At 39.3% G+C, this 27,095-nt stretch overlaps 1 protein-coding gene across 1 annotated transcript in view; it reads right to left on the reverse strand.

The window, feature by feature from the left end:
• The window catches only part of LOC131354730 (NALCN channel auxiliary factor 1), a 103,172-nt gene extending 79,935 nt beyond the window's left edge, over positions 1-23,237 (reverse strand). The window contains exon 1 of the mRNA XM_058392696.1: positions 21,439-23,237. Coding sequence (XP_058248679.1) covers positions 21,439-22,092 — 654 coding nt within the window. The 5' untranslated portion in view covers positions 22,093-23,237. The remainder of the gene's footprint in view (positions 1-21,438) is intronic.
• Positions 23,238-27,095: the final 3,858 nt, after the last annotated feature.

A 27,095-nucleotide genomic window follows, 5' to 3' on the forward strand; every position in this document is an offset into this window, starting at 1 on the left:
CAATAAATTGTTACATGTGTATAAATCATTATTGTCTGTTTCACTGCTGCTACATTTTTCAATCAGTGTATTTCAAGAAGATTGGAATTCATTCACTGTTTAATTCTAATTTCACTTAGATTATACTGTGAGCAACTGCAAGTTAACAATTTCCCTGAGGGGATTGATAAAGCATTCTGATTTTGATTCTGATACTACCCTAACATACCATTTTCCATTAATATTCATATACATTTCAACTTTTATATAACAGATGACTTCTAAGACGATTATCAGGCTAATACCTGCTATCCTCCTACCTCATTCTGCCAGATTAAATGCTATTTTAACATTACTAACGGAGATCGCTGTCAAAATGTGACCTAACGCAGTTATGACCACAGCTTCCAAAATGTGCAAAGCTGCTGCTTTGACTGCTCTTCTCAAGCCTACTGCAAAAAAAAAAAAATAAAATATGCGAAAAGAACTCAACTTGCTCTCCATGGGTTTAAGAAGCATCCAAATCAATAACTCTATTGATCACTTCTCACATTTGCCTTTTTAGCGTGTTATCATTATTGATCTTCAGTGAAATACTAACAGAGTGTGTATGCAATAGAAAATAGGTATATGCCACCTATTGCTGTGATTTCCCTGATCTCCTTTGATACAAGCAATCCTGAATGTGCCAAATCCGTTTCAATCACTTCCTCTATTGTCTTGTTCATGAACAGGTCTCTGTTTGTACCTCTGTATTTTCTTTTTCTCTTCTAGGTGTCAACTTTTCACTTTACTACTCACTTGTCCATCCTGTGTTCTATCATGCTGTCAGTCTGCCGTGTCTTTCATCCTCACTCACACTTTGCCGCTGATGATCTCCATCATCACAATCACTCATTTTAACACAACTATACTTTTCCTTCACTGTCTTTACTGTATCTGTCCTTATCCGCTATACCTAAACCATTTATGTCATATTCCACTGCCTGGACTGATTCAATTTAATTCAGTGTCAGAAAGCAGCTTTACAGGAATATATAAATTCACGATATGCATTTTAATTTTGAATCCATCCCTAACGAGCTTGCCAGAGGTGATAGTGGTGAGGAAAAAACTCCCTGAGACGAAACCTTAGAGGAAACAGATTCAAAATGGAACCCAATTTCATCTTGGTGACACCGGATTTTAAATAATTCCCTTCTTCAAATGTGTACTATATGGTCAAATAGTGTAATTATGTGAACAGGAAATTCATTCTAGTTTTAACATGAAGTCTATTTTGTTAATGTTATCAAATGTTCACTGAGAGTGTAGAACTGATTATGGCATACGCAGTCCAAAGCCATCTTCATGATTTCTAAGCGGTACTGACCGCAATCAATGATCCATTTTTTGAAATGCATTTTTAATACAGTTTTGTCATGTGTAAATAAAGTTTCCTCCCCTATTAATGTCTGTTACAAACACATAACCGAGGTTTGGTTAAATGAAAAATACATCATTATACAAGATATTATCTGTCTTCTGCGGACATTGCACTAGCCTGTTTAACAAAAAAGCAAGAGCAGATATGAAGCAACCTGAGTAAATAAAATAGATAATGACATAACAAGTTAACATTCAGTTAGCTGCAGTGATTGTTTTGTTGCTTGGGGGCTACAGAGAATTTCTCTAAATCTATTTATAAAAGTGTGCAGCTGGATATAGTATCAGAAACTATTAAAATCCTAACAAATACATTTTCTTGGTAGCAACAAGTGGGCAATATAGGATGATGTGTCATATTTCCCACCTCTACACCATACTCTGATATTGTGAATGGAGACATGGCTGAGTGTGAATGGGAGAGTGCAGCTGAATGGAGGTGTGAGTGGGGAGAGGAGATGAAACGCACAGCAGTAGCCTGTACTGCCAGGGGAAAAAAGAGAAAAAGAGAGATGGGTGGTCATTTGGCAATGTCCCCTCCTGCACGATTACAGCTGGGATTCGGTATCTTCACTACACATCGACACTACTGGAAATCATACACACACACAATATTTCAAACACTACTCAGACAGGAATCACGTACTCTGTAATGCGGCAAACCTAGATTTTTTTTTCAGTACAGTACACACATCACTAAGTGTGTGAGGTAGCCTGGGAGTTTGTACTCATCAAAATTCAATTATAGGTAAATAATGTATGAAGGGGCCAAGCTTGACTGGTGCAGAACAACTGAAGATGTGCACATGGACAAACTTAGCTGTTCCACTACACTACAACACTCAGCTCAGAGAGAGAGAGAGAGAGAGAGAGAGAGAGAGAGAATCGTGATTATGATCAGTCAGTGTCTATTGTATTATATCATGAAATCTAATGTGTTTGTTCACTTAGAAATGGATAATCACATTAATTCTGTGTTAAAACTGGGTAAATCATAATAAATAAAGGAACATTGTAGTAAAATTGTATGTGCACTCACCAACCTTCACTACTGTTTAATGTTCTTTATAGTTGATTTCTAAATCTTGGGTAAAATAAATAAGAAATGTTCTTTTCACTGTGTGCTTACTTTTAACCTAGAGTTAATGCTAATTATTATTGCAGTATACAAGGCTACTGTCACAGTAATTTTCAGAATTCAGAATTGTGTGAGCACAAAAATCTACTCTTTACAAAAAATCACGATCACTTTCATATGTGGTCTTAGACTGGATAGATACAATGTCCAATACGTGGCCATTCGATATAAACGAGAACATCAGAGGGTCTGCTAATCAGTAGAAGGACAGAAACATTAGTGTAATTAGTTTACTTGATATTTAGGGAATTGATTCAAGCAAAACAGGAATGTATTGAGTAGTGTAGTTAAATATTTGCCCATGAAATCAATGGGCGATTGCAAGGTGTTTCAGTGGACACAGATATGGGTCATTTGCAAGGAGGCATATGAACCAAGATAGACAGATCCACTCAGAGCAAAGAATCAAAATGTGGATGTAAAGGTAGCACATATACTGCAGTGATGTATATAGAGATATTTTTCTACAGAGAAACTCTGCAGTACCAGAAACAGGATATTTACTATTTTGTGTGACATTTACAGGATAATCTAGAAAATTTCAAAATGTTAATTCTGAATGGCAAAAAAAACCATACAGGTAATTTTATCTGTCACTCACTGACCAGTAAATAAGCTATACCTACTTAATAACGGCAGTCTATTTGTAGAATATTTCTGGCTATAGCACTTCAGCATCTCAGCTCCCCTTTAAATCACTGTAAAAGGACCACCGGCGGTCCACTGTCAACAAGATAGCATTAGGCTGCTGACTCATTTTCAGCACTGGTAGTGACATGGTAGTGTGTGTGATACTGGTACAAGTGTATCAATTAAGACAGCACTGCAGTAGTTAAGACACGCCTACCTTGTTTGTCCATCAACAATGCTTAATTACTGTGATGTGGTGAAGAGCTTCACAATCCATGAGAGCCTCAGAGTATAGCTACTGCTTCACTGATTATAGAGAAGCCATTTGAGGTTGCTTGGACACCATACAAAGATGGAAATCCCATAGATCGAGCTATAGGGGATGGTTTGGAAGTATGGACTAAACTTCTCAGATTGTTTCCACCATGATCTCCACCAGGAAAAGGGATGATTAATGAATTTTCATTAAACATCTTCTTGCCTTTCATCAGTGTCATATTCCACAGGAACATGGCATATTTTTAGTTGGCAGACGGTGCTTAATCCATCACTGACAATGCTGCTATACCTGATACTCTTGTACAAGAGCCACTGCCATGCAAGTGTCACTGCTGTGTTAAGAGTGGTGTACCACCCAAATATCAAATCAGTCATGCTCTAAGGATGGTTCTTGTTGATTGGATGGGGTTGGCCAGTGCTCACAAACTGTGCTACAGTCAACAACTTTAGACCTACACAACAAACCTATGTAGTATAACGTATGCCAAAGAAATAGCCATTTTTTATGGCCTTTGGTTTGCTTTTTGGAGATTATGACTGCTGGGGACTATTGAACATCCATTTCAGCTACTGATAAAGAGAGAAGCTTGAATTTGTACTATTGTAAATGGTGACAGAGGTAAAGTGTGATATGTGGCCAGGGATAATAAATACAGCACTGTCAGAAGTCCACAGTCAACAGCAAAAAGGTGAATGAATCCTACTAGCAATTTTTCATTTTCAACCACTCTGCAACATTCTGGGCTGCTACCTAACAGCATGATATTTAGCTGAGGGTTTCTTGTAAAATACATGTTGGAAGTTTTCAGCTACAACTCTCAGTTTCAAATTATGGTCTTGCTTGATGATGGACGCCAATGGCTGACTTGAAAAACACAAACAGCAGGGGCTACAGTGCTGACAAAAGACATAATTAAATGAAATGATAAGGTTGCTGAAAGAGAAATACATGAGAAATGTGATCACTGCTTACTATTTACACATGAATAGAATTCATATTATTATAAATAATATTAGCTTTAATATTAATCATATTTAAGCAATATTGCATGAGAAACACTCAATATCAGCAAGGCTGTGATTGGGCCATAGGTAATTACATATCCTGTATATATCCTGCCTGATATTCAGTACAACAGCATGACTGTGAGTGTGATATTGCTTTTATACATTAATAAGAAAGTAATATCAAGTAGCTGACATTTCAGATACAATATGGCAAAATATATTTTTATATTTTTTATGATTCTGTAAGTAGTTTCGGATTAAACCACAGCTTGTTAGAGTGTTGCAGGGTTGCCATGTCATGCACAAACTGACTGTTAGTCTGTAGTAAGTGTAGTAACTGTTTCAGTGTAACAAATTATTGCTAGAATTGGAATATTTATATTAATATTTTTGTCAACACTAAAACATGTCCTATGTACAATTGTCAAGAAGATGAAACTATTGAATACCTCTTACTAATCTGCCCTTGTTCGGCAGATATATGGAAAAGATGAAATGTAATGTCAAAAATGTACAGTATTTTCGCTTAGAACCCGCTAGCAAAGGTAAAAAAAACATTTCAGGCTAGAAAAATAATAAATAGTGAAATAAATATTGTAGCATAGCAAATAACAAAATCCACATTGCCATATTTCTGCTGAGGTTGTGGCATAGTTCAAGTGGTTAAGGCTCTGGCTTGTTGATAGAAAGATCAGGGTTCAAGCACTTAGCACCGACAAGCTGCCACCATTAGGCCCTTGAGCAAGGCCCCCATCCCCCACCCCTCCAAGGTGGCTGCATCATGGCTGACCCTGCCCTCTGACCCCAACCCTCCAATGATGGAATATGTGAAGAAAGAATTTCACAGTGCAGTAATGTATTTGTGACAAATAAAGACAACTTAACTTATTGAAACAGCTTCGTCCTACAGGATAACATGCTTATTGGGATAGATCCAAAGATGCTCAAAAAACGATCGCATTGAAGGCAATTCCTTTTAATTTGCAATATTGATTTGTCAAATGAATACATTGATGTCTTTGGTAAATCCATGATTTTCTTTAAAGAGACCTTCTTTAAAATGCCCCTGTATTCTCCAAAGCATAAAGTTATTCACTGCTTGAAAATGATCCGTGTTTTGGTAATGTTACCTGTGTTACAATACTATACTACCCTGTGAATTGTTTAGTATTATGCTTCTGGAAACTCTAAACATATGTTGTGAAAACCTGTACGCATGAAACGGGCAAGAATAATATGATAAAGATGAGGTAAAATAATTTTCAAATGTCATTCTTACTCAGATAGCATAGTGATAGAAATTAGCTTTGTATGAAATACACTGGTGCAAAACATGGCAAACACAGCATTTGAGTGCAAGTTGTGTGTTGTGCGAAAACATTGATATTTAAATTATAGAAGGTATAGAAGGTGCATTAGAAGGAAATGTATTACTCTAGACCACAAAATAATACAACAGTACACAACATAAGGTATTGAAAAACACAAGTACAATATTGAATACAGCTATAAACAGAGTCACACTGCAAGCACTAAAATCGCCGCTAGCAGCCAGCAGCGGGGGGCAGCGGCACACAGTGAATGCGGCCTCCTGGATAACTCACTTGACCAAGGATCCTACAGGTTAATCAGACCGGAGGATACTGGGCAACTGAGTTCTGCAGGAAGGTCAATGCAGGCTGCCTGCGGTGTAGCGTGGCCTCGTACACAAGTGTATCTCAAGGTGGTCTGGAACACATGTGGCCATTCTGTATTTGTAGTTGAACGTTAATGCATCGTAATGAACATCACAAGTCTGCTTTGAACTGACTTGCGTGTTGAAGGAACACATTATTTTTTTTGCTGTCCTAAGCTTGAACATTTTGCAGACATAACATTTGCTAAAAGATGACTTCTGTGATGTAAAAAAAAAAATGAAACCAAGTTTAATCATGTCAAAACTTTTTCCAGCCTCAATGTGAAATCACAGTGTATGAAAATGTAAATTGAAAATCGCAAACACTTAAAATAAAAAAAGTTGCAATAACCTGGTCGCCAAAGCACATCACCAAAACCCACAGTGCAGCATGTAGATGGCAGCATCCTGCTTTAGAGCTGCTTTTCTTCAGCCAGAACTGGGGCTTTTATCAAGCTAAGGGGAATCACGACTAGATCCAAATACCAATTGAATTTAGTGCACAAACTTCAGATGTCTGCAAGTAAGCTAAAGATGAAAAAGAATTTTACTTTTGAGTCCAACAATGAGCCAAAGCATACATTCAAATCAACAAAAGAACAGCTTAACCAAAAGGAGATCAATGTTTTTGAATGAGCCAGAGCCCAGACCTGAATCCAACTATAAATCTGTTGGGGTCTGTGCACAGGAGATGCCCTTACAACATGATGGATCTAGAATGTTTCTTGCAAGAATGGGAAAATATTCCCAAGCCACCATGGCAGACCAAAAACACCGAGTGGTAGAAGAAAATGAACAAAGTATTAGTTTAGGGTTGCCTCATTTTTATGTTATAATTTCACACTGAGTGTGGAAAAAGTTTCAACGTTTCAACTAGGTGTCATCATTAAAACCTGCTATTTTAACAGGAGTGTGTAGATTTTGTATATCCATTGTATATATAAATCATGCACACCAGCCATGCAAATTCTCCTGTAATATGCTCACTTCTTTTTACCGTCTCAATATGCACTCTGCTCATTACTATATGAATGTAGGCTATTTGTGTCAGTGAAATGCATTAATCATTCTTCCATTCACTTTTTGCCGGTATACCTAATAATATGGGATAATTCTAGGCCCTACCTTAAATAACTATAGTAGTAAATGGAGAGATTCCTTAAGAAACAGAAGTAGAATGGAAAATGGAAAGAGTTACATTAAGAAATACAGTAACTTTCAAATAACGGGTTGAGTTTGGCAGATTCGGCAACCTCGTGAGTGATGAAATGCAATCTCAAGCCGTCCCTGAAAACACACTCGAGACCCATGATGAATGCTGGTTGTAAACAACTACAGTATATCTCGACTGTTCACACAAGGATCACACAAGACAGATGATAACCGAGTCTGAACAAGGCCAGAGACACAGCGGTTTTAATGAATCATGTTTCATTAGGGTTCGTATGTTAATTACCTCAACAAAGATGAAGAAGGATGACTGTTTGTTACATAAGCACATGTCCCATGCCAGAGGTCAGCAATAAAGCAATAATATCTAATATTCAGCTTTGCAGCTGTATTCTACCACTTTACTAGATGATAGATGCTTATAGCTGGCTGAACAGAACACTGCATGGGAGACTATAGGCACATGCTAACTAATCTTGATTCTTCATTTCTCCAAAATTGGCTAGATACTTTGGCATTGAGTGGAGCGAAGCTGATTCATGGAGTCACATCTGAGTGCTGTGAAATGCTTGATTGGCAGATGTAAAGCCTGTCTCGTCACACTGAAAATCGTGCAAAATACTGCTGCCTGAAAATCAGGGTCTGATCTGAATCTACTGTGCTGAGCTGTTTGTAGAAAAAGCATGTTCATGCACCAGCAGAAGCAGAACCGAAGCCAAATTTTCAGTGCTACTCCACAGCAGAGAGCACTGTTTTATTTTACTGGTTTAAATGGACTAGCACAGTGTCTTTTCTTTATTATCTTCATCATTATTTTTTTTTTTTAAAAAAAAGCAAACTAATTGCAAAATAACCAAAAATAGTGTTACAGGATAACTCATTTCATATAAATTTCACCTGTCTAAATGTGGTCACCTGGTTCGCTTTAGCAGAACTATTCCAGCATCTGACTGAGGTTTGCTTTATTACAATGCCCAGAGGCATACTAATGGTACTTCTTCTGAAAAAAAATCATTCCTCCATAAATCCTCTAGGTCCAGACAGCCCTACATAGGCCTCATATTCATATTTAATGCAGCTGGAGGCAACTGTGAATCTGAGCCAATTATCATCACTGAACGCCTCATACCATCAAAATCTAGAGGACACAGAGAGAAGGAAATGGAGGACCTGTACAGAGAGCACTCTTCCATTAGCACAGTGCAGTGTTCCTTCTGGAATGCTCAGGCAGTGAGATCAGAGACATGCAGTTCCTCCGTTCTGTATGGCCATGGGCATGTAAATCCATCTTTTGGTGTGGAGAGCAACGGTAGAATGAATTCTTAAATCGATCAAGAATATCTACTGAGATCCAACCGCATGCTTCAGAGTACAGTGCGTGATGTTTCTCCTGCAAGATCAAAACTCAAACCATATAGCCCAAGAAAATATAGATTTATTCAGAGCTACAAAATGAAATATTCCTCAAGAAGCGAATGCATCACCAGACCCTCTGACAAGAACAAGAACATTGCTGCCTCACTCCTCTGCATTTTGAGGCATGTATCTGAGCAGTAAGGAGGTGGTCTCTGTGTCCATGTTTAATTATCTATGAAGAAAATGCTTTCTTTACACTACAGTTTATTGTACTTTGGCTGCAGGGCACGTAGTATATTATCATTGGCATGGAAATAAGATATACTGTGGAAAACCTCCAAATGCCAAAATAAAGATTGGTGACTACAATAAGAAATACTCATGATTCTGATTTACCTTATTAATAGCATTAAAGGCATCATTTTGTTGTGCGTTATTAAAGCATCTCTGATACTTTTTAATTAAATGACAATACCAAGATCAGTGACAGATGCCAATCACTCACTCACTCATAAGTAACTGTCATTAAAATCATTTTTACCAATTTACCATTTAACTAAATGTTTAATTTCCCTGTTTCTATGTTAAATGGACTAAATGTTAACACACAGAATGTGTGCATCTGAAATTACTGTTCAATTATTAACATGGTCTTGTATTATGATACATTTGATCATAAATTGGAAATACATCCATGTCTTCACCCTTTCTGTAGCACTTATTCTACTCAGGGAACATGGAGTCTATCTCAAGGGCCTCAGCGCCTCAGGGAAATTCTGAACAGGGTGCCAACACATCACAGGGCACAATCACACACTCACACACCCATTCACACAATGGACAATTTACAGATGCCTGTCAGTTTACAGCGCATGTCTTCGGAATGGGGGAGGAAATCAGATTACCCAGAGGAAACCCCTGGAGCATGGAGAGAACATAAAAAAACACCAAGCACACAGAGCAGAGGCAAACCCCAACCAGTTGCAAGCCTTGTGTACTAACCACTAAGCCACAATGCCCCCTAAACATGCTAATACTAATTTGCACCTAGTTGTGAGAGCTGGATAAAATGTTGTGCAAAACTAGTCACCACAAGCTGCCAAAAAAGGAAGAACAGCATGTTTAGGCACATTCAGGCGTGTTTTATACATAACAGGCAAGCTTTGTTACTAATATTGCACTCACAAGTGGCACAAATGGCTTAGTACATCTGACCCTAACAGTCTTCTGGTGTTAGTTACCATGTACTGTTCTATCAAGCAGCTGTTTGCTCTCCTTCTCTCCTTCATGTTCCTTCTCTCTCAGGTTTTCTGCATTCTTTTCCTGTTTCATATATCCTCGTAGCCCGACATTTCTTTTCCTATTATTACCTTTTTATTACTTTGACTCTGCTTCTCTCTACCTCTCTCTGATTCTCTCAAACTGAAGAGTAGCTTACTGATAGTCATCTCCTCCAAGTCAGGCTAATAAAAGCATTGTTTGCATTAGGGAGAATATTCTATAAAGCTGCCCCTTATGTCCCGTCTGCACCTCATAGCTGATAAAGCCTTTAATGAGCCACATAAAAGCCACGATGTGTACGTCACAGGTGTTGAGAGACACAGTGCAAACTGTTTACATACAGAGAGAGAGAGAGAGAGAGAGAAAGATGAATGCAAAAATTAATAAAAACTTGAATCGCAAAAATGTCAAGCATACAAACTACAACATGTAGTTAAAGGGGTCAGAAGAGGTAGTGTATATTCTCTGAAGGCATTATGCTCCACACATCTGTAAACATGAAAAATTTATTTGAACGGTGGTGATAAATAATGTCAGCGCATTAAGACGTTTAACTGCAGGCTATCATTTCTCTATGTCTTTCCGAGTGTGCCGTGCTTCATACTGTGCATAATTGGTCTTATTATAGCTCCTGTGTGTGCGTTGTGTTACAAAAGGACCTGACAAATCAGAGGTAGGTCACTGTAATAGCTGAAAAAAATATACGTCTTTGTGTTGTAAATGAAATCTCTCAGGAAAGAGGGAAATCACAGAGAGAAAGGTTGATCTCCATCCATGCAAGCCACATGTTCACATATATAAATAGATGATTATATCAGGAATAAGAACGGATGACGGAGGTTGAATGAAAGAGACAGTACTGACAGCAACATGTCAGTGTTACGGTTTAAAAATGGTTTCATGTTTTTTTTTCCTTTGGTGATATTTCTCGTTTCTATTTTAAAGGTTTTAAAGCAGGCATTTTACAATGAAGCACAATGGACAGTCAAGCTCACATGCTGGTTTCCTTAATCCCATTCCACCCTGTAATCTGTGAAACGTCCTGACCAACGGACAGCATGGAATGGAATCAAAGCAAGCATTTAAAGGAAAAAAGGAGCCTGACTGAATATGAAGCAACAACTATAAATAAAACAATCACTGGTAATGCCAGTAGGAGGCCTTGGAGGAACAGTAAGAGTTTTGATTGTCTATCTTTTACAGTAAAAGTCATTTCAAGAGATAAATTACAGTTCCAAACTGTGTAAAGCTGTTGCTGATTCAAATGTTGTGACCAGACACTGGTCTCTATTCTACAGGCCCGAGCTGATGACAATCTGCCCACAAGCCTGAATCATAACTTGTACTGGGCCACATGGCATTGGTTGGAAACCTATGACATAATGGCCCTGAACTGCATTGCGCTGATTTCACCATGAGGGAGCAGCTCCATCTGCAGTGTGTACCTGCAGAACAGATGAGATGGATTGAGTGGATATGGGGGAGACTGGGACTACAGGATAGTGCTGTTTAGAGACTGTATCATCCATAATGGCAGGAGTGGGAGACATTGTCATTAAGCTGCGGCCTCACAACGCTAGCGCAGGAAGTAGTAATCCCCTGCAACATTACGGAAACCGGCAGTGAGAAGCTTCTTATCTGCTCCCTAGTGAGAGACGAACGCTGTCATTTCATATGAAGTGTGGTTTCGGCTGTTTACAAAAGGAAAAAGCAACAGTGATCTAATTTAATTAGACTGTACCTTCAGAGACACATATCATGCTTGTGTGCATAAGGAAGACAGAGACAGAGAGAGAGAGAGAGAGAGAGAGAGAGAGAGAAAGGGGGTGGGGACTGCAAAATGAATCTCTTTATGTGCACATTAACAATAACCTGAACTGTTTGTATGTTCATAGAAGTGTGCCAGATGGAAAGTGTGTTCTCTCTGGCTCCCACATCCATCTCCACTGAGGGCACTGAGATCAGCCTGCTGTGTTAAATAAGAGCAAGCTTCCATTTTCACTCTTATTCCACTAATCACAAGGTGCGAAGTAAAACAGGCAACACACACACACACACACACACACACACAAAGTGAATTCAATCCAACTATCCTTTGCCAGCAATACAACAAACCACAGCAGATCGGTGTCACACACACACACACTGTCGAAGTCAGGAGAAAGCAGGCTGCAATTCTACAGCTGTTTAATTCAGAAAAGTGTGGAGATTATTTTCACATAATCCTGCCTCTCTTCCTTCTCCCAGCAGTGATTTCTGATGAGTGCCACTGCTTCACTCTGCCTCCCAACATGCACAAGTTGTCGCTCCTAATTACCCAGCCCCCATAGCATGGCACCTCCACCTCAACAAGAACCCCACTCGCAGTCCCCGCCGAGAGCTTGTACGCTCAGCCTGTTCCATCCGTGTGACTAAACACGTCCCTCCTGTGCTAATCAGAGCACTCATTACACCATTGGGGTGTCATAAAGCTCTAACACACAGTTGAAATGTGGACTAAAGTTCACCAGATTTAGTCACACACAGCAAACATGTTATGGAGTTGTATTGATTATACAATGTTTAAAGAGCTGGGGTGAGGGGGAAAACAATCAAGTTAACAAGACTGAGTTAACAAGCTATAAAAATATAAAAAATAATAGTAATTAGATATACCTAGCATGTTGTTTTTATGTGATGGAAACCTTATATTTACTTTTTATGGCTGTAATGGTTGGCTCCATTGTAGAAATGGTTCTGTGTAGGTTCAGTTTATCTGCTCCACCTACACACTCTCTACTGTGACTAATAGGAACACAAGCGTATAGCACATGGATCACACTCAAAATGCTAAATTCTCTGAAAAAGAGATTTTTTTTCTCTCTCTTGAAGTTAAAAAGACCCAAACTCCCTTCCATAAATGTTACCTAATGTCTCCTAACAGAATCTTTCTGTTACCGATAGGTTTATCTTTCTATTTGTTAAATAAGAACCAAATCTATATATGATTAGACTTAGTTTGGAATATCCACCATGCAAGTCCCCTGAGATGAGCCATTACTATAGAAACAAAAATGGATTAAAATGAGCACATTAACACAAACATATAAAAAAAACCTGTACAAATCAGTTACAGAAAACTAATCCACACATTCTGAAAATTAAGGCCCTGAAGAGAGATCATTCACAGGAACATATTTCAAGCCAAACAAATAAACAGATTTGTTTTTACAGCTTGACAAATGAACATGTTTGAAAGTGCATAAGGAACACAATGGCTGTCATGATGAAGAAGGACGTTTATCTAACATTCATGGAAGGAGTTTTCAGTATCAAAACTCACAGAAATTGTCAGACCTACAGCTCTTCCTTTATCAAGTATCATAATAAGTTGTATTTTTTTGTCTTATTAACTTCAAAGCTTCCGTCAGAAGATCAATCCTGCATGTAGGAGCACACATACTGTAAAGTCAGACCCAGAGGAGAAGCCAGCTAAAGCAGGCACAATCATGAGGGCGCAAATTAAATTAGACCGGAAGAAAAGGCTAGGTCTGGACCTGCAGGCTACAGCACCCTAGAGAGGCAGACCCAATGTCACAGTGTGCGGTTGTGTGTGTGTGTGTGTTTGGGGGTGTGGTAAAATGAATAAATGAAGCTCTTCCATGTATCATAGTTCTGCTTTCAAAGCTTTGCAGTGTAACAGTGTAATAAATGTGTAATGCAATGTAATCAATATTGCACTGTTTATCCACCAGTGTATGTTATATAATGAATAACACACAACAGACTGTGTGGTTACATGAACATTAAACACACTGGAGTGATGCGGTGGCCATTATTATTTTCGTTTAACAGCATAATCGGTAATATGTTATTCCACTTATACCACAGCAATTTTCCAGTGATTACACTTTAAGTCCCTGGCTGTTACTATAGAAACAACGATGTATTAGCACAAGCACATTATTATGAACTAATGCATCATGTTACATTTTTAAAGCCTTCCAAGCCGCACTGTTGTACAGAAATAATGCACAGATTTTGACCAATCAGATTTGAGAATTCCACCACACTGTGGTATAAAATACAATAAAGTATCGTGTAGCATATCCCTCTTTAAACATCCTGCTAATGCTGCACCAATCCAATACCCCTGAACACATGCTCTTTCTATCTGTTCTTATTCTCCAGCCACATCAATAACTAATGGTTGCTAAAAATGGGACGAAACTCACTAATGGCTTTTCGCACCAACAAGGTGGCCGCGCTGACTGAGGTGCTGGAGCCGAGTCTGGAACTGTTCCACACACAAGAGATCTGCTTCTCATTTCCAGCACTGAGATCCTGCAGAACCACGCACCAAACAGTTTCCTTTTTTTCCTGGATAATAAATTATGGGATGCTTTGGACAATTAAGGATACCTGTATTTACTTTTCCATGCTAGCCAGCGCTAGGACTTAAAAAATATAGAAATAGATATTGAAAAACTCAGCAATTATTTTAAGCTTAATAATCAACTCATGATTGATTGCATGGATTCAGCAGGCATTTGACAAGATTTCTATTGTGCTATTGTAACAAGACATGAATGTTGTTTCCAGCTAGAGATGCTGAAGTACCCTATAATTTGAAATATGTCTTGTAAAATATGTCAAATGAATTTCTTCCCTTCACTGGAACTAAGGAGCCCGAACCTATTCCAGCATGACAATGCCCCTGGGCACAAAGAGATGTCCATAAAGACATGGTTTGAAAAGGGTGATTTGGAAGCACTGAAGTGTCCTGCACAGAGCTCTGATCTAACTGAACACCTCTGGGATGAACTGGAATGCTGACTTCCTCACCTGACATTAGCGTCTGATCTCACTAATGCTCTTGTGGCTGAATGGAAAAATCCCCACAGCCACACTCCAACATCTACGCTTATCAATCTATGCTTGTGCCAAAACTTTAAGTATAAATACTGAAAAATAAATAGCAGTAGTAGGTGTTGTTGTTCTTCGGCTGCTCCCTGTTTGGGGTCGCCACAGCCAATCCACATATTTTGATTTGGTACAAGTTTTACGCCAGATGCCTTTCTGACACAGCTCTTCCTTTTAATCCAGGCTTGGGACCAGCACTCAGTAGTTAGGCTGGTTCCCTGCCCAGGGAACTGAACCTGGGCAGCAGTGGAGGATGCAGCTGGACCTCCAGGGTCAATAGTAAAAGAAATAGTATTAATGTCAAATTCTCCTAATATATTATAATATATTATAAATATTGTCATATACCACATCCATGGCATCTCTATGTTTTGTACGACAGATTGGGTGGTAAAATGTCTTTGAAATCATAAAGAGATAAAACTGCTCAGAATCTTCCATGGTTGATGTTATTTTTGTTCTGTGTAATAGGAAACTCCCACATCATCCAAATTACATAATTGCTTTGGTTTTAAAAGGTTCGCTGATTTACTGAATTCACCAACACCGGCAATATGTTAGTAGAAAAGAGGTGTAACCTTCTACTCTGTTTTAATTCACATCATGTGCAGGATGTATTCTATCAGCGAATATTCCAATTTCACCATGTGTTCATAAAGCAGACGGTAATTGGTACTGATTTTACAAGTGTTCCAGACTGGGGTAAACAATGATAACGCGGGGGCCCCGAGGGCTGGGAGCCTGCTGCTCATCTGTAAAGTGGCAGTAGAATAGAACGATGATCCTTGGATTTGTCCGCTGGCTTCCATCGAGCTTCTGTGCTGTGTCAAAAAGCCCCAGGGCTGAGGACATTAAGCCAGCTAAAGGGATCCGGAGTGCTAGATCATTCCCAGCCTGAGCTTCCGAGCAAGGCAACGCTTCCCAGCTTCCCACTGCTAACATCTGTCCTTCCTGGAAGGGTTAATAATCTTGCAATTTAGGAGCACTCAGTTGGACTTTGGGGTGTGTGTGTGTGTGTATGACAAAACTGATACGTTAAATATTACACTAATGTCTCGAGTAAATGGCAAGAAATGAGATATTATGAAGTGTCTCATGTAGGCTGTTCTCTTTTCTGGAAATTAAATACCTTCTTAATGCTAGGTCTTTAGGTCTCGCTTCCCAGACTCGACAACATACAGTCCACCCACACGAAAGCACAATTTCCTGTGTGTTTCTGTCTTCAAACAAAAAGCACAAACATAAGACATGAAAAGCCTCCAAAGAAGAACAAAGTGTTTGAGTTCTCTGTGGGCACACATCCTCATCATATTTAATGATCAGCATCCTTAGTGAATTCCTTCGAAAATAAATCAAATAATAATAAAAGAAAAATGTAATAAAAGTCAAACAAAATTATAAAAGTTACTCTACTGGATTTCTGCAAGCTATGAAACTCCGTCCAACAATTTAATTCAGTGCTGATATTTCGGTGTGAAATGCTACCACAAGTGAATACAGAATTCCCTTGCATTAGATGAAGGCTAAAAGCACAGAAGCACAGCTGGCAGAAATCCCTGCCTTTCCACCTCATTAATTCTCCCAGCAAACAGACAGCTTACAGGTCCGTGGCACTTTAATACCATCCATATTTAATGCCGCAAGGAAGAATGGAGGGTTTTTGCCCACAGCTCCCTCACTACCCACTATGGCTTAGGCTGGTCAACGCAGAGTCCCCTTAAAGTCCCTCAGTAAAGCTTTCAAAGGACCTTGTTTTCACCATTGTCTTTCCACTTGTATGCAGTGAGATGAACAGAGATAAAGAAAAACACAGACAGAGAAAGACAGAAAGGGAGAACTATTTAGATTGTGTTCAAAGGCTCCCTGATTCAGATTTATTTCATTAAGAGCAGTGCTGACGCTCTAGGCCTATACGCAACTTGCATTCTGCCCATTGATTAGGTGATGAAATGGAAAAAACAGTGGATAAATGGTCTTGCTGGAGCAACTCTTAAAGCCATGGCACAGCATACACACAACAAACACACTACAGCACCTAAAAACACTCGCAGTGGCACACAAATGTTTAAAATACGTTTTCACTTCAGTGGAATTCTGCACATAACATTGTATTCAATATAAAAATACATACGTATACACACATATACTGTATACTGTATGCAATCACTACCCAAAATAAATCCCCAATATATTCAGTACACTGTATATAGTAATGTATTTGTTCTGTACAAATGCAGGGCTACACAATAGCACAGTGGGTAAAGTTGTCACGTCACAGCTTCTGGGTTTGAGCCAGAGCTCAGGTTGGTGTGTGTGTGTGTGGAGTTCAGCATTTTCATTCTGTGTTTGCATGAGTTTTTGTGTCCTTCGGGTTGCATTATTTATTCAGAGATATATTGTAACTTATGAGTAAAAATTTTTTATTGACATTTTTTATAGTTGTTCATTTAAAAATGAACACAAGTAGAAATAAACACCCTAACAAAATAAATTACTGTGAAAAATTATTTTTGAGTCGTGAGATTTTTTTTCCACTTTTGCTTAGTCGGATTATTTAGCATTGTTTGGTTTGGTATTGTACCAGGAAGTAACTGTAAATTATAAGTGCCAGAAAAATCTGTACGTCTCTGAGCATAAACACTCACTGTCCACTTTAATAGGCACACCTGTTCACCTGCACATTCAAGCAGTTATCTAATCAGCCAATCGTGTGGCAGGACAGCAGTGCATAAATCATCAGGTAGATACATCAAGAGCTTCAGTTAAGAGCTTCATATCAAACATCAGAAAGGGAAAAAGTATGATCTCTGAGAATTTATCAGTGAAAACAAAAGAAAACAAAAAACATCCTGCGAGCAGATCTTGTCTGCAGGCTGAAACACCTTTTTGATGAGAGATCAGAAGAGAATGACCAGACTGGTGTGTACTGACAGGAAGCCTATAATAACTCAAATAAGTACTCTTTACAACCGAGCAGAAAAGGATCTCAGAACACACAAAACATCAAACCATGAGGAAGATGGGCTACAACTACAACGAGATTGCATCAGGTTCCACTCCCGTCAACCAAAAACACAAATCTAAGGCTATCATTGGCACTGAAAAAAAGACCAGGTGATTTTTTTCACTGATCTTCAACTGTCCAGTTTAGGTGAGTCTGAACTTGTGATAGCCTCAGATTCTTGTTCTTGGCTGACAGGACTGGAACCTTATGTGGTCTTCTGCTGTTGTAGCCCATCTACCTTAAGACTGATGTTTTGTGCATGCTGAGATGCTTTTCTGCTCACCATGGATTATACTATATACTCTCTGGGAGCTCAAACTAATCACTTTCCTCTTATCTCTCTTACCAGCAAGGTATTGACACTCACAGAACTGTCACCCATTAAAAGTTTATTGTTTTTTGCACCTTCTGCCTAAACTCTAGAGACTGTTGTGTTTGAAAATCCCAGAATGATTGCCAGATGATTGGTTGTTTAAATAGCTGCATTTATGTGCAGGTGTACTGGTGTTCCCAATAAATTCTCTACAGACCTAAACAGGTCGAGTTGTCTAATTTCTAATTTGAGTTGGATTGTAGTTAAATGCAATACCATTCATTCTAGCCACTGCTTCTGAACTGCAAACATTTCTGAGCACGCAATGATTTGGAAACTGGTCTTTGATGATATTACTGAGAGCAAAAATAAGATAAAACGTTTTCAAAACAGTGAAATAAGTATTTGTGCTTCGGCCCAGAAAGAGTGACGCTTTGATAATTGTGTATGGAAATCCAAACCACTTCATGAAGATTAGCTAATGCCATAAAATCATATCCTGCTAAAAGGTAACTGAGCATTATCGCATAGACAGGACTGAGCTAAAATCAAAACCCGAGTTTCTAAGCCAAACACCACACTGCTTCACTGTATATGAACCTGGTGCTTGTAATTCCAGTCAAAGAAAGCCAAAGGAGAACAAACATTTTGCACTAATGGTTCACATATGATAGATCGGCACACATAAATTTGTCATCCAGAGCGTTCGCTCCTCTTCTTGTGTCTCTCTTTCTCTGTCATTCTCTCTGTCACTCACACACAAGCACATGTAGACATTTTGACAGAGAAAAGCGTATGTATTAATTCTTGTCAGTCTTCATTCTACAGACTTTAAACAGTTTGCAGAGAGATTTGCAGTTATGCAGATTTGCTACTGATTTAAGCCCTGTTTTTTAAAATGAATATGTATTAATGTGTCTTTTTGTATTTTTTTCCACCACTCTAAAAGTATATACACCTGTTGAAGAACGTTTTCAGACAAGTTTCTACCTTTACCTCATCTATAACACAATTATACTGAGAGTGTCACTGTGAATATTCCTCAGTGTCCATTTAGTAATCAAATTATGTATTGGTCATATAATTTAAGTTTTTAGTTTAGATATACATGTTCAAACTATAATATTGCATGATCCAATTCTTCTTTAATTATTCACTGTTTCAGTGAAAAAGACCTGCAAGTAACATTTTCTCCTCTAACAAAGATACTGAGAATATTGATCAAGCAAACATATTGACTGAGGGCTTACAGAAAAGCAGGACACAAGAACCGGGTAATCAGAAATGCACTTCTGTTCTATGACAGGTAAACAATGTTTATGTCAGAGATGTCACAGTAACAGCACACAATCTAAACAATATTTATCCTAATGATTTTAAAAAAAAAAAAAAAACTGTTTCAGAAGTTGTCTAGAATTTTTCTAGTTAAGTGTCTTTCCAAACAGGCACACAGCTCTTGATGGAGTTATGTAGTCATGGTGCACCAATTAGGTATGCAAAATAAGGTAATAAGGTATGGATTTTCTCTGCCAGACTACAGTATACAGTACATCAAACTCCTAGTTACTGCTACAACAACTAGTGTGTGTAAGTTGTATTATAAAACGAAATGCTGTTATTTAGTGCAGTGATTCTCAAAGTGGGGTTGCCAAGGCTATAGATGTTGGATCGTGGCTGTGGGGATTTGTGCTTATTCAGCTACAAGATCATTAGTGATATCAGACACTGATATCAGGTGAGAAGACCTGCAGTGGTGTCAGTGTTCAAGTTTATCCCAAAGGTGTTCAGTGGGGTTGAGGTCAGCGCTTTTTGCAGAACACTTAAACTATTTCACTCCAACCTTGACAAACCACTTCTTCTTGCTTTGTGCATACAGGCACCCCCATGTTGAAGCATGTTTGATTCCACATGTGATAGTCAGGTGTACACAAACTGTTGGGCATAAAATGTATAGTTATACACTTAAATATTTAAATATTTACTCATATATCTAAATAGACTTTGCTCAAAGTGTGTGTGTGTGTGAGAGAAAGAGAGTGAGAAAGAGTGAGAAAGAAAGAGAGAGAGAGAGAGAGAGAGAGAGAGAGAGTTGAAATGTATTGTACAGTTACATTTCAGATCCCTGGCTGCAAAAAGTTTGAGACCCTTTGCTTTAGAGGCTGTGATGTGCTAGGGCAAGGCTTGGCCTGATTTCAGCACCGTAGACAAGGAACAGCATCTGCTCAGGAAAACCTGCCAAAGGATACTACAACAGAGAGAATGGCTGGATACTGTAAAATAAATGACCTAATGAAATGAAATAAATAATAGAATAAACACAAATATATTGCTTATCTTACAGACGTGCCATATTCGTATAATACACTGGAGAAGTAAACTACGACCAGTATCAGAATCTCAGATGTCTCTCTCTCTCTGTTTCTGGGTCAGAAATGGAATGGTTTATATATTGCTTGACAAAGCTTAACAAAACTGTAAAACAGTTGGTTTCAAGCTAATACATTTAATGTTTGCTGTAACATGTTGCTCAGCACTGAGCAATGAATGCAAGAGCCTTCCGGGGATTAGGCAAGAAAAAACACTGTTGCGCTATTAACGTTATTGAAATTCCACAAAATACTGCGCCATTATACACACACACACACACACACACACACACACTCGAGCAAACATAAACCAGCAAAAATACAGCATCAAGCATTCAAATCAATCTATGCTGTTATTATCTTCCTGATTTTTTTTTTCGAGGAAAAGCACAAAAGGCTAACCTAAAGAAAGGCCACAGCTGTGAGACAGCGCATGTTGCGTTGTGTAAGACATTCAGTTCTCTTCCAACTGAGGAGCATCACTGCCTCATCTGGAAATAAACCAGATTAGTTTGATAGGCTTTGCCAATTATGATCAAAAGAGGACAAGTAATGCAGGGCCCACACCATAATAGATCATGTACAGTACTGGTTTGGAGTATGACCCTTTATATATTACTGTAAGTGCTAGATCCCAACAGATGAAAGAACCCCCTTCCTCTTTGCAATAATCCACAAGTGCGCGCACAGCAGAGGCACACGGCCGCGCGCACGGAGCACAACACACACAGCACAGTGCACATTGCACAAGAACACAGTAATGTAAGCACTCTGTACATGGGTCAAACCTCTGAAGCCCACTGTGAATAGCAAAGAAAACCCCCACACAAGACAGCAACGAAATATGCCCGCTAATTTGCGGGTAAAAACGTAGGCAAACCGCGTTGCGGCCTTCAAATGAGCGATTCCTACCGTGCATTCATCCATGCATGTCCGCACCGAATACGCGTCCGTTTCGTATTTCTGAACCAGGAGCTCAAACTCATGGTACCTATCCTGAGCTAGCCGGTCGAGGCGCTGGAAAGCCCGGACGCACCGGGAACACGCCGACATATTGTGGCCGCAGCTCACGTTGTCCGGACTCGAGAACCCGTAAAACAAATCCAAAAGGGAGTAGGAATCACAAAAGGACAGGTACAAATCACTCAGATTCCACTCGGCGTCCGAGAGGCCCGAACACGCGGCCTCGGCGTTCGCCACCGTGAAGCAGCTTTTGGAGACGCTGTCGGGGTGGCACGCTTCCAGTCTCCACAGAGGTGTGCTAGAATTCCCTGCGAAAGGATGAGTATAGTCAGTGGTGCCGTGAGAAGATCGGTACTCCTGATCCCCCGTGTCCCTGAACGGCACCGCGTTCCGTCTCTCGCCTTCAGTGCTCGTCCGTTCGGCCGCGGCGCACAGCCACAGGCGATCAGCGAGCAGGACGCTCGCAAACAAGAAGGAGGCCAAGCGCATTCGCCATCGCTGGGCCCGTTCCGAATCGGCGGATGGCTTCTCGTCCTGGCGGGGTGCAGAGCGGATGTTTAAGCCGTCATCTTGCTGCCGACACGTCCGAGCACCCCTGGTCATATTTTAGGAAAGCGCGGCGCCGGCCGACTCCACCGCGACGGCTCCTCTGCCACAATATTCATTGACTTTGGGGGGTGGACTAGATGGATTTTTTCCCTTGTAAACGCGTCTCTCTCTCTCTCTCTCTCACTCTCTCTCTCTGTTTCTGTGTCGAGCCCCTATTCCAGTTCACTTAATGCATGGACGGAGAACGAAGCTCACGCTGGCATATTCCCGTAGTTCGTGGCTCTCGGGAGGAAAGCCCGCTCCTCCGCGCCAGCATGTCTCTCTCCTCTCCTCTCCTCCTCTCCTCTCCTTTCCACCGTGAATGAGTCGCTGGGATGCCGCCTCTTCGTCTCCTCCTCTCCCTCTATCGGCGTTCGTTAAGGGAAGGCGAGAACTCCGCGCTGTGGCCCGCCGAATTTCCTGGACCGGATCTGGGCGGATGGCCTCGGGCTTTTGCGGTTGACAGTCAGAATCATCTTTGGTCCTGTGCTAAGTTGCCGCCATGTTCGTCTTGAAGCACTTTTTTTGGGGAGAGCTGGGTCATTTGCGTCATCTCCAGCGTGGCGATCGCTCCATCCTGGCGCAGTGGAGGACTATGAGTGATGGCGACACGGACATACAGCGTTCAATAAAACCGTTACATTTTCCGCTTTGGATAAAACAAGTACTTCTGTAACACACCACCGCATCCAAAAAAATCTCAATCAGTGGGTTAAACTCAAATCAACATTAAGACAGCTGTATTCCGACAAGACGAAAGCAAGGAGTATCAGTTAATTAACTATGACTATTCCATCCACCTTCATCTATGTTCATGCACATTTAATCTAATGCTCTGTGCAGGGGTTTTCCTTTATAACTACATCATCAACGATTCGTTTAGTTCCAAAAAAATCTCCTAAGATGTAAATTATAATGTCAGAATACAACGTGGAAGAGCTTACGCAGGTAGGCTATAGAAACAAAAGCAACAAAAGAATAAATGATATATCGGCAGGAATGATGATAACCGGTGAACAAAAACAATCCGTATGAAAGTCATTGCTGTTGAAGCTTTCTCCAATGCGCGATTGCTTCTGTGCTGCTGCTCAACCCCCAGTCCTCCCAGTCCTCCCAGTCCTCCCTCCCCCCGCAAACTTTATTAGTATGCGGTGTGGAAGTGGAGCTGTGACGAGCTGAGCTAAGGAGCCGAGCAGTTGGATGCCTAGGAGCAGGCTTACGAAAGTGGTGTGTGTGTGTGTGTGTCTGTGTGTGTGTGTTCGCCTGTCTGTCTGTCTGTCTATGGAAATGTTTTATATCATGATAGGCACTATCCTGACAAGTATGTGAAGGTCATGACAAGGGTAGTAAGACAAATGTGTGTGTGCAATACTGTGTGTCTTCTAGTAAACTTGTATAGATGACAGTATTTTCTGTCATGCCATTTATTAGTAAATATAGTATTCATTGTTCTCAGCTTTACATTGTGTGTCCTGTATTACACATCTTTGCAGTTTCCAAATTACCATCAAGTATGGAATGCCTCCAATGATTTATGACTTACAGTGATTTACAGTACAGCAGCATGGTGGTGCAGTGGGTAGCGTTGCTGCTTCGGAGCCCACAGACTCCCTGTTCAGTAATGAGTGTGGATTACTGTCTATGCAGAGTTTTTCATGTTCTCCTCACATCCGCATGGGTTTCCTCCAACATGTCTTCCTACCTCATAAACATGCTAATAGTTGGATTGGGTATGCTAAATTTCCCCTATTTGTGAATGAGTGTGTGTTCATGATGCACTGCAATGGACTGACATCACATCTTGGGGTTTATTCCTGCCTTACTTACAAACATTTTTTGTTGAGATAATATTACATTTTTCTATGACAGCTTTTTATATAAAGGAAAAAAAAATTGACCAGAAACATACTCATTGGAACACATGTATCCAAAACACAACCAAGGAATACCAAGCGAGTTACCCTGACTGATCATTAATGTAATTAATTGTTAATGATAACACTGCAACTGGTCATAAGGTGTCATGACTATTTATAACAGCATATTCATATTCTATAATATATTCATGATACAGTTGTGTCAGTATTATAAAGCATGGCTGATGTAAAATGTTATGAACAGATAAATCTAAAGAGAGAATTTGCCAAAAATGGACAATGACAACAAAATAAATAAATAAAGAGTTTTCATCCAGAAAGTGGCACAATTAATGGTAATAATGGCTCAGTGGTTATGATTCCTAGCAAGGTTGTAGGTTAAAAGCTTATGACTATAATTTTAAGTTGAAAAACAAAACTAAACACATCCTAGCTTTGATACAATGCTAGATAATACACTCCAAAGGCAGGGACATGAAACATATTTTACTGCTAAACAAAAATGCAGTATGATTCCAAACTACTGAAAAATTGAAGACAGAATATTTCGGCAGGCCTGAGCCCAAATTCACACTGCATGGATCCCTGGTAGCAGTCATCCATTCAATACACACCGTGCTAGCAGTGTGACAGTGCACTTTATTTTTATCAAGAAAACTAATGGCCAGATGTACAGCTGTGTAAATGAAACATGAGAGACAGGGAAAGCCAAAGTTGGGTCAGCTGTAATGAGAACACGGCACAATAAAATTGTGACATGACACAGTGGAGCAGTGAACAAACAGCTCTGCATTTCTTTCTTGGTATCACTACCACACACACATTTCTATGAAAGTTGCACAAACACGACACTTTTATACAGGGTGATTGAGCCCAAATACTGTCTTGTCCAATCCCTGAAATAATGGACTATTCTACAGAATATACAGAATAGCTTTGCTCTAATAATATATGGCGTGAACTTGCATACTTTATGACAGGGAGGGGATTTCATTAATCGGTTATTAAGTTGGGTGTAAATGTTTTATCTTTTCTTACTCATGTATTTACATCAATAAATCAGTGATTTGTTCATTATCCGTAAATTAAAATCATGCAGCTTTGTTCACAACACAACTGATTTACATTTTGTGACCTATAAAATTCCATAACAGACAAAGCTTCCAAAGAGCTAAAAACAACAAAATGCTGACTAACCAGTGAAAGAGCATTAAAGCTTTCAGTAATGCCGCAAAATTACTGCATCTCATCAGCTACCAGACACACACAAACTCTTCCTTCTTTTTTAAGATACCATTTCTTTTGCCTTAGTTTTGTCTTATTTAATTAAATGTGTCTTAATTTATAGTAACAGGTAATCTATAACAGGGTACACTTCTCATTCAATTTATGTATGTAATTATAATCATATATTATAATTATAGGCTATTTTTTTATTGTCAGTCTTATTAAAACAGCAAGGTTGATGTATGGGCATCATTCAGATATTGTATATCTTGGAAGTTCCATATTAATATGCTGAAATGTTATGACATAGGTTTCCTGATGCTTTCTGATCCAAAGCCAAATTGTGCCCAGTGTCAAGTAAAATCTAATGACTTGACAATCTAGTAAAAAAGAGACTCTATTTAAAGAGGATTTGGAGGGCCATCGATTTTGCTGTATGTGTAGGATACATGTGACCCAAATCTGTGTCCATGGTACTCATGCTGGAAAAGATCTACCACCAGTTGCATGCTGTCTGTCAAACTTTAAGATGAGAAATTAGTATGAAGATCCCAAAATCTTTTCTCTATTCACCTTTCTGCACTTCGTTTTACATTTTATTTTTATAGCAGCAAACATTTGCTAAAGGATTCGTTGTTCCTGGCTTGGTATATTTTTGTTTCGGAGTGTTTTCTTACTGTTTTTAACCTATAAACACAAATTTAGTCTAAATGGTTTGATGCTCAGATAAAAATCAGTGCTGCACTTGCATCATTAAATGCATCTCCAGTCTATTGGTTTATAGGTTGCATGACTTTGATATTGACAACAAAATATGGAAAATCAAATCAAGTGAAATAAAAAAACAAAAAAAAACCAACAACAACTCTGTACCGAGCATATTCTCTGCCAAAGGAATTTCCCATTGAATAAACACTATTTTGGGACTAGCCAAGATTTACTAATTAAATGTGCTATGAGATTTTGAGGTCCTCATATTACTGCTGGGGCTCATTCCAAATAAATAAGCAAATCAGTGATTAGATAAATGCAAGAGTCAGGGTCAGGAGGCAGTTGTTGACTAATTTACGGCAGTCATGGAAACAATACCTCACATGTCTGTGCTTCTGTAAGGCTATTACCCTTCGTAATTACACAAAATGAAATCATTGCTGCTACATGAACGCAAACAGCTGCTGCACTTTTGTTAATTCAACTATATAGCAGTTAATTTAACCTCTATGAGTTTATACATGCTCAACTTTATCATGGCCATTTGCATGATGAAATTTTAAATATGATATCAACTTTGCATGTAAATAATGTGTATGCGAACACAGAAAACCTGGCTAAAGGAAGTTGTATTGTTCATAAGAATTATTCTCATTATAATCACATAAGAACTTTGTATTAAACAGTTTTATAAGCCAGATAACAGCCTGCAAAAATTGCAGTAACTATTTTTTTCTTTAAAAGAGTCTTACACCAACAAGCATGTGATGCTCATTAAGGAGCTATTTTTTCTCTTTTAAGTTCAGTAATTTGTGTGTGAAAATGGCAAGCCTTTAGAAGAATCCTTTGAAAGTTCTGAGCTCAGCTGCTGTCCTTCACAGTCTGTGAGAAAGCGGAGTGTGTAATCGGTAAACTTTCCAGTTCCTCCATTTCCGGTTCTAGTCAGACTCCTTGTGCCTCATGTCACAGGTACATAGACACACTGTCTCATTCTTCTGGAGCGGAAAGCGCTAAGCCTTCCTAACAGACCTACCTAATATGGTAAGTTGTGTGTCCACCACCATGCAAAGGTTGCACCTTGTAATCTCTGTCTCCCCCTGTGGTCCAGGACATATGGTATCAACCACTATGTGTGCTCACAAAGCATTGCTTCTTCCCACTCCATTACACACACATTACATGCAAATATTAGCACATAAACTC

Source organism: Hemibagrus wyckioides, linkage group LG06 (genome assembly GCF_019097595.1).
Source record: "Hemibagrus wyckioides isolate EC202008001 linkage group LG06, SWU_Hwy_1.0, whole genome shotgun sequence".
Lineage (NCBI taxonomy): Eukaryota > Metazoa > Chordata > Actinopteri > Siluriformes > Bagridae > Hemibagrus > Hemibagrus wyckioides.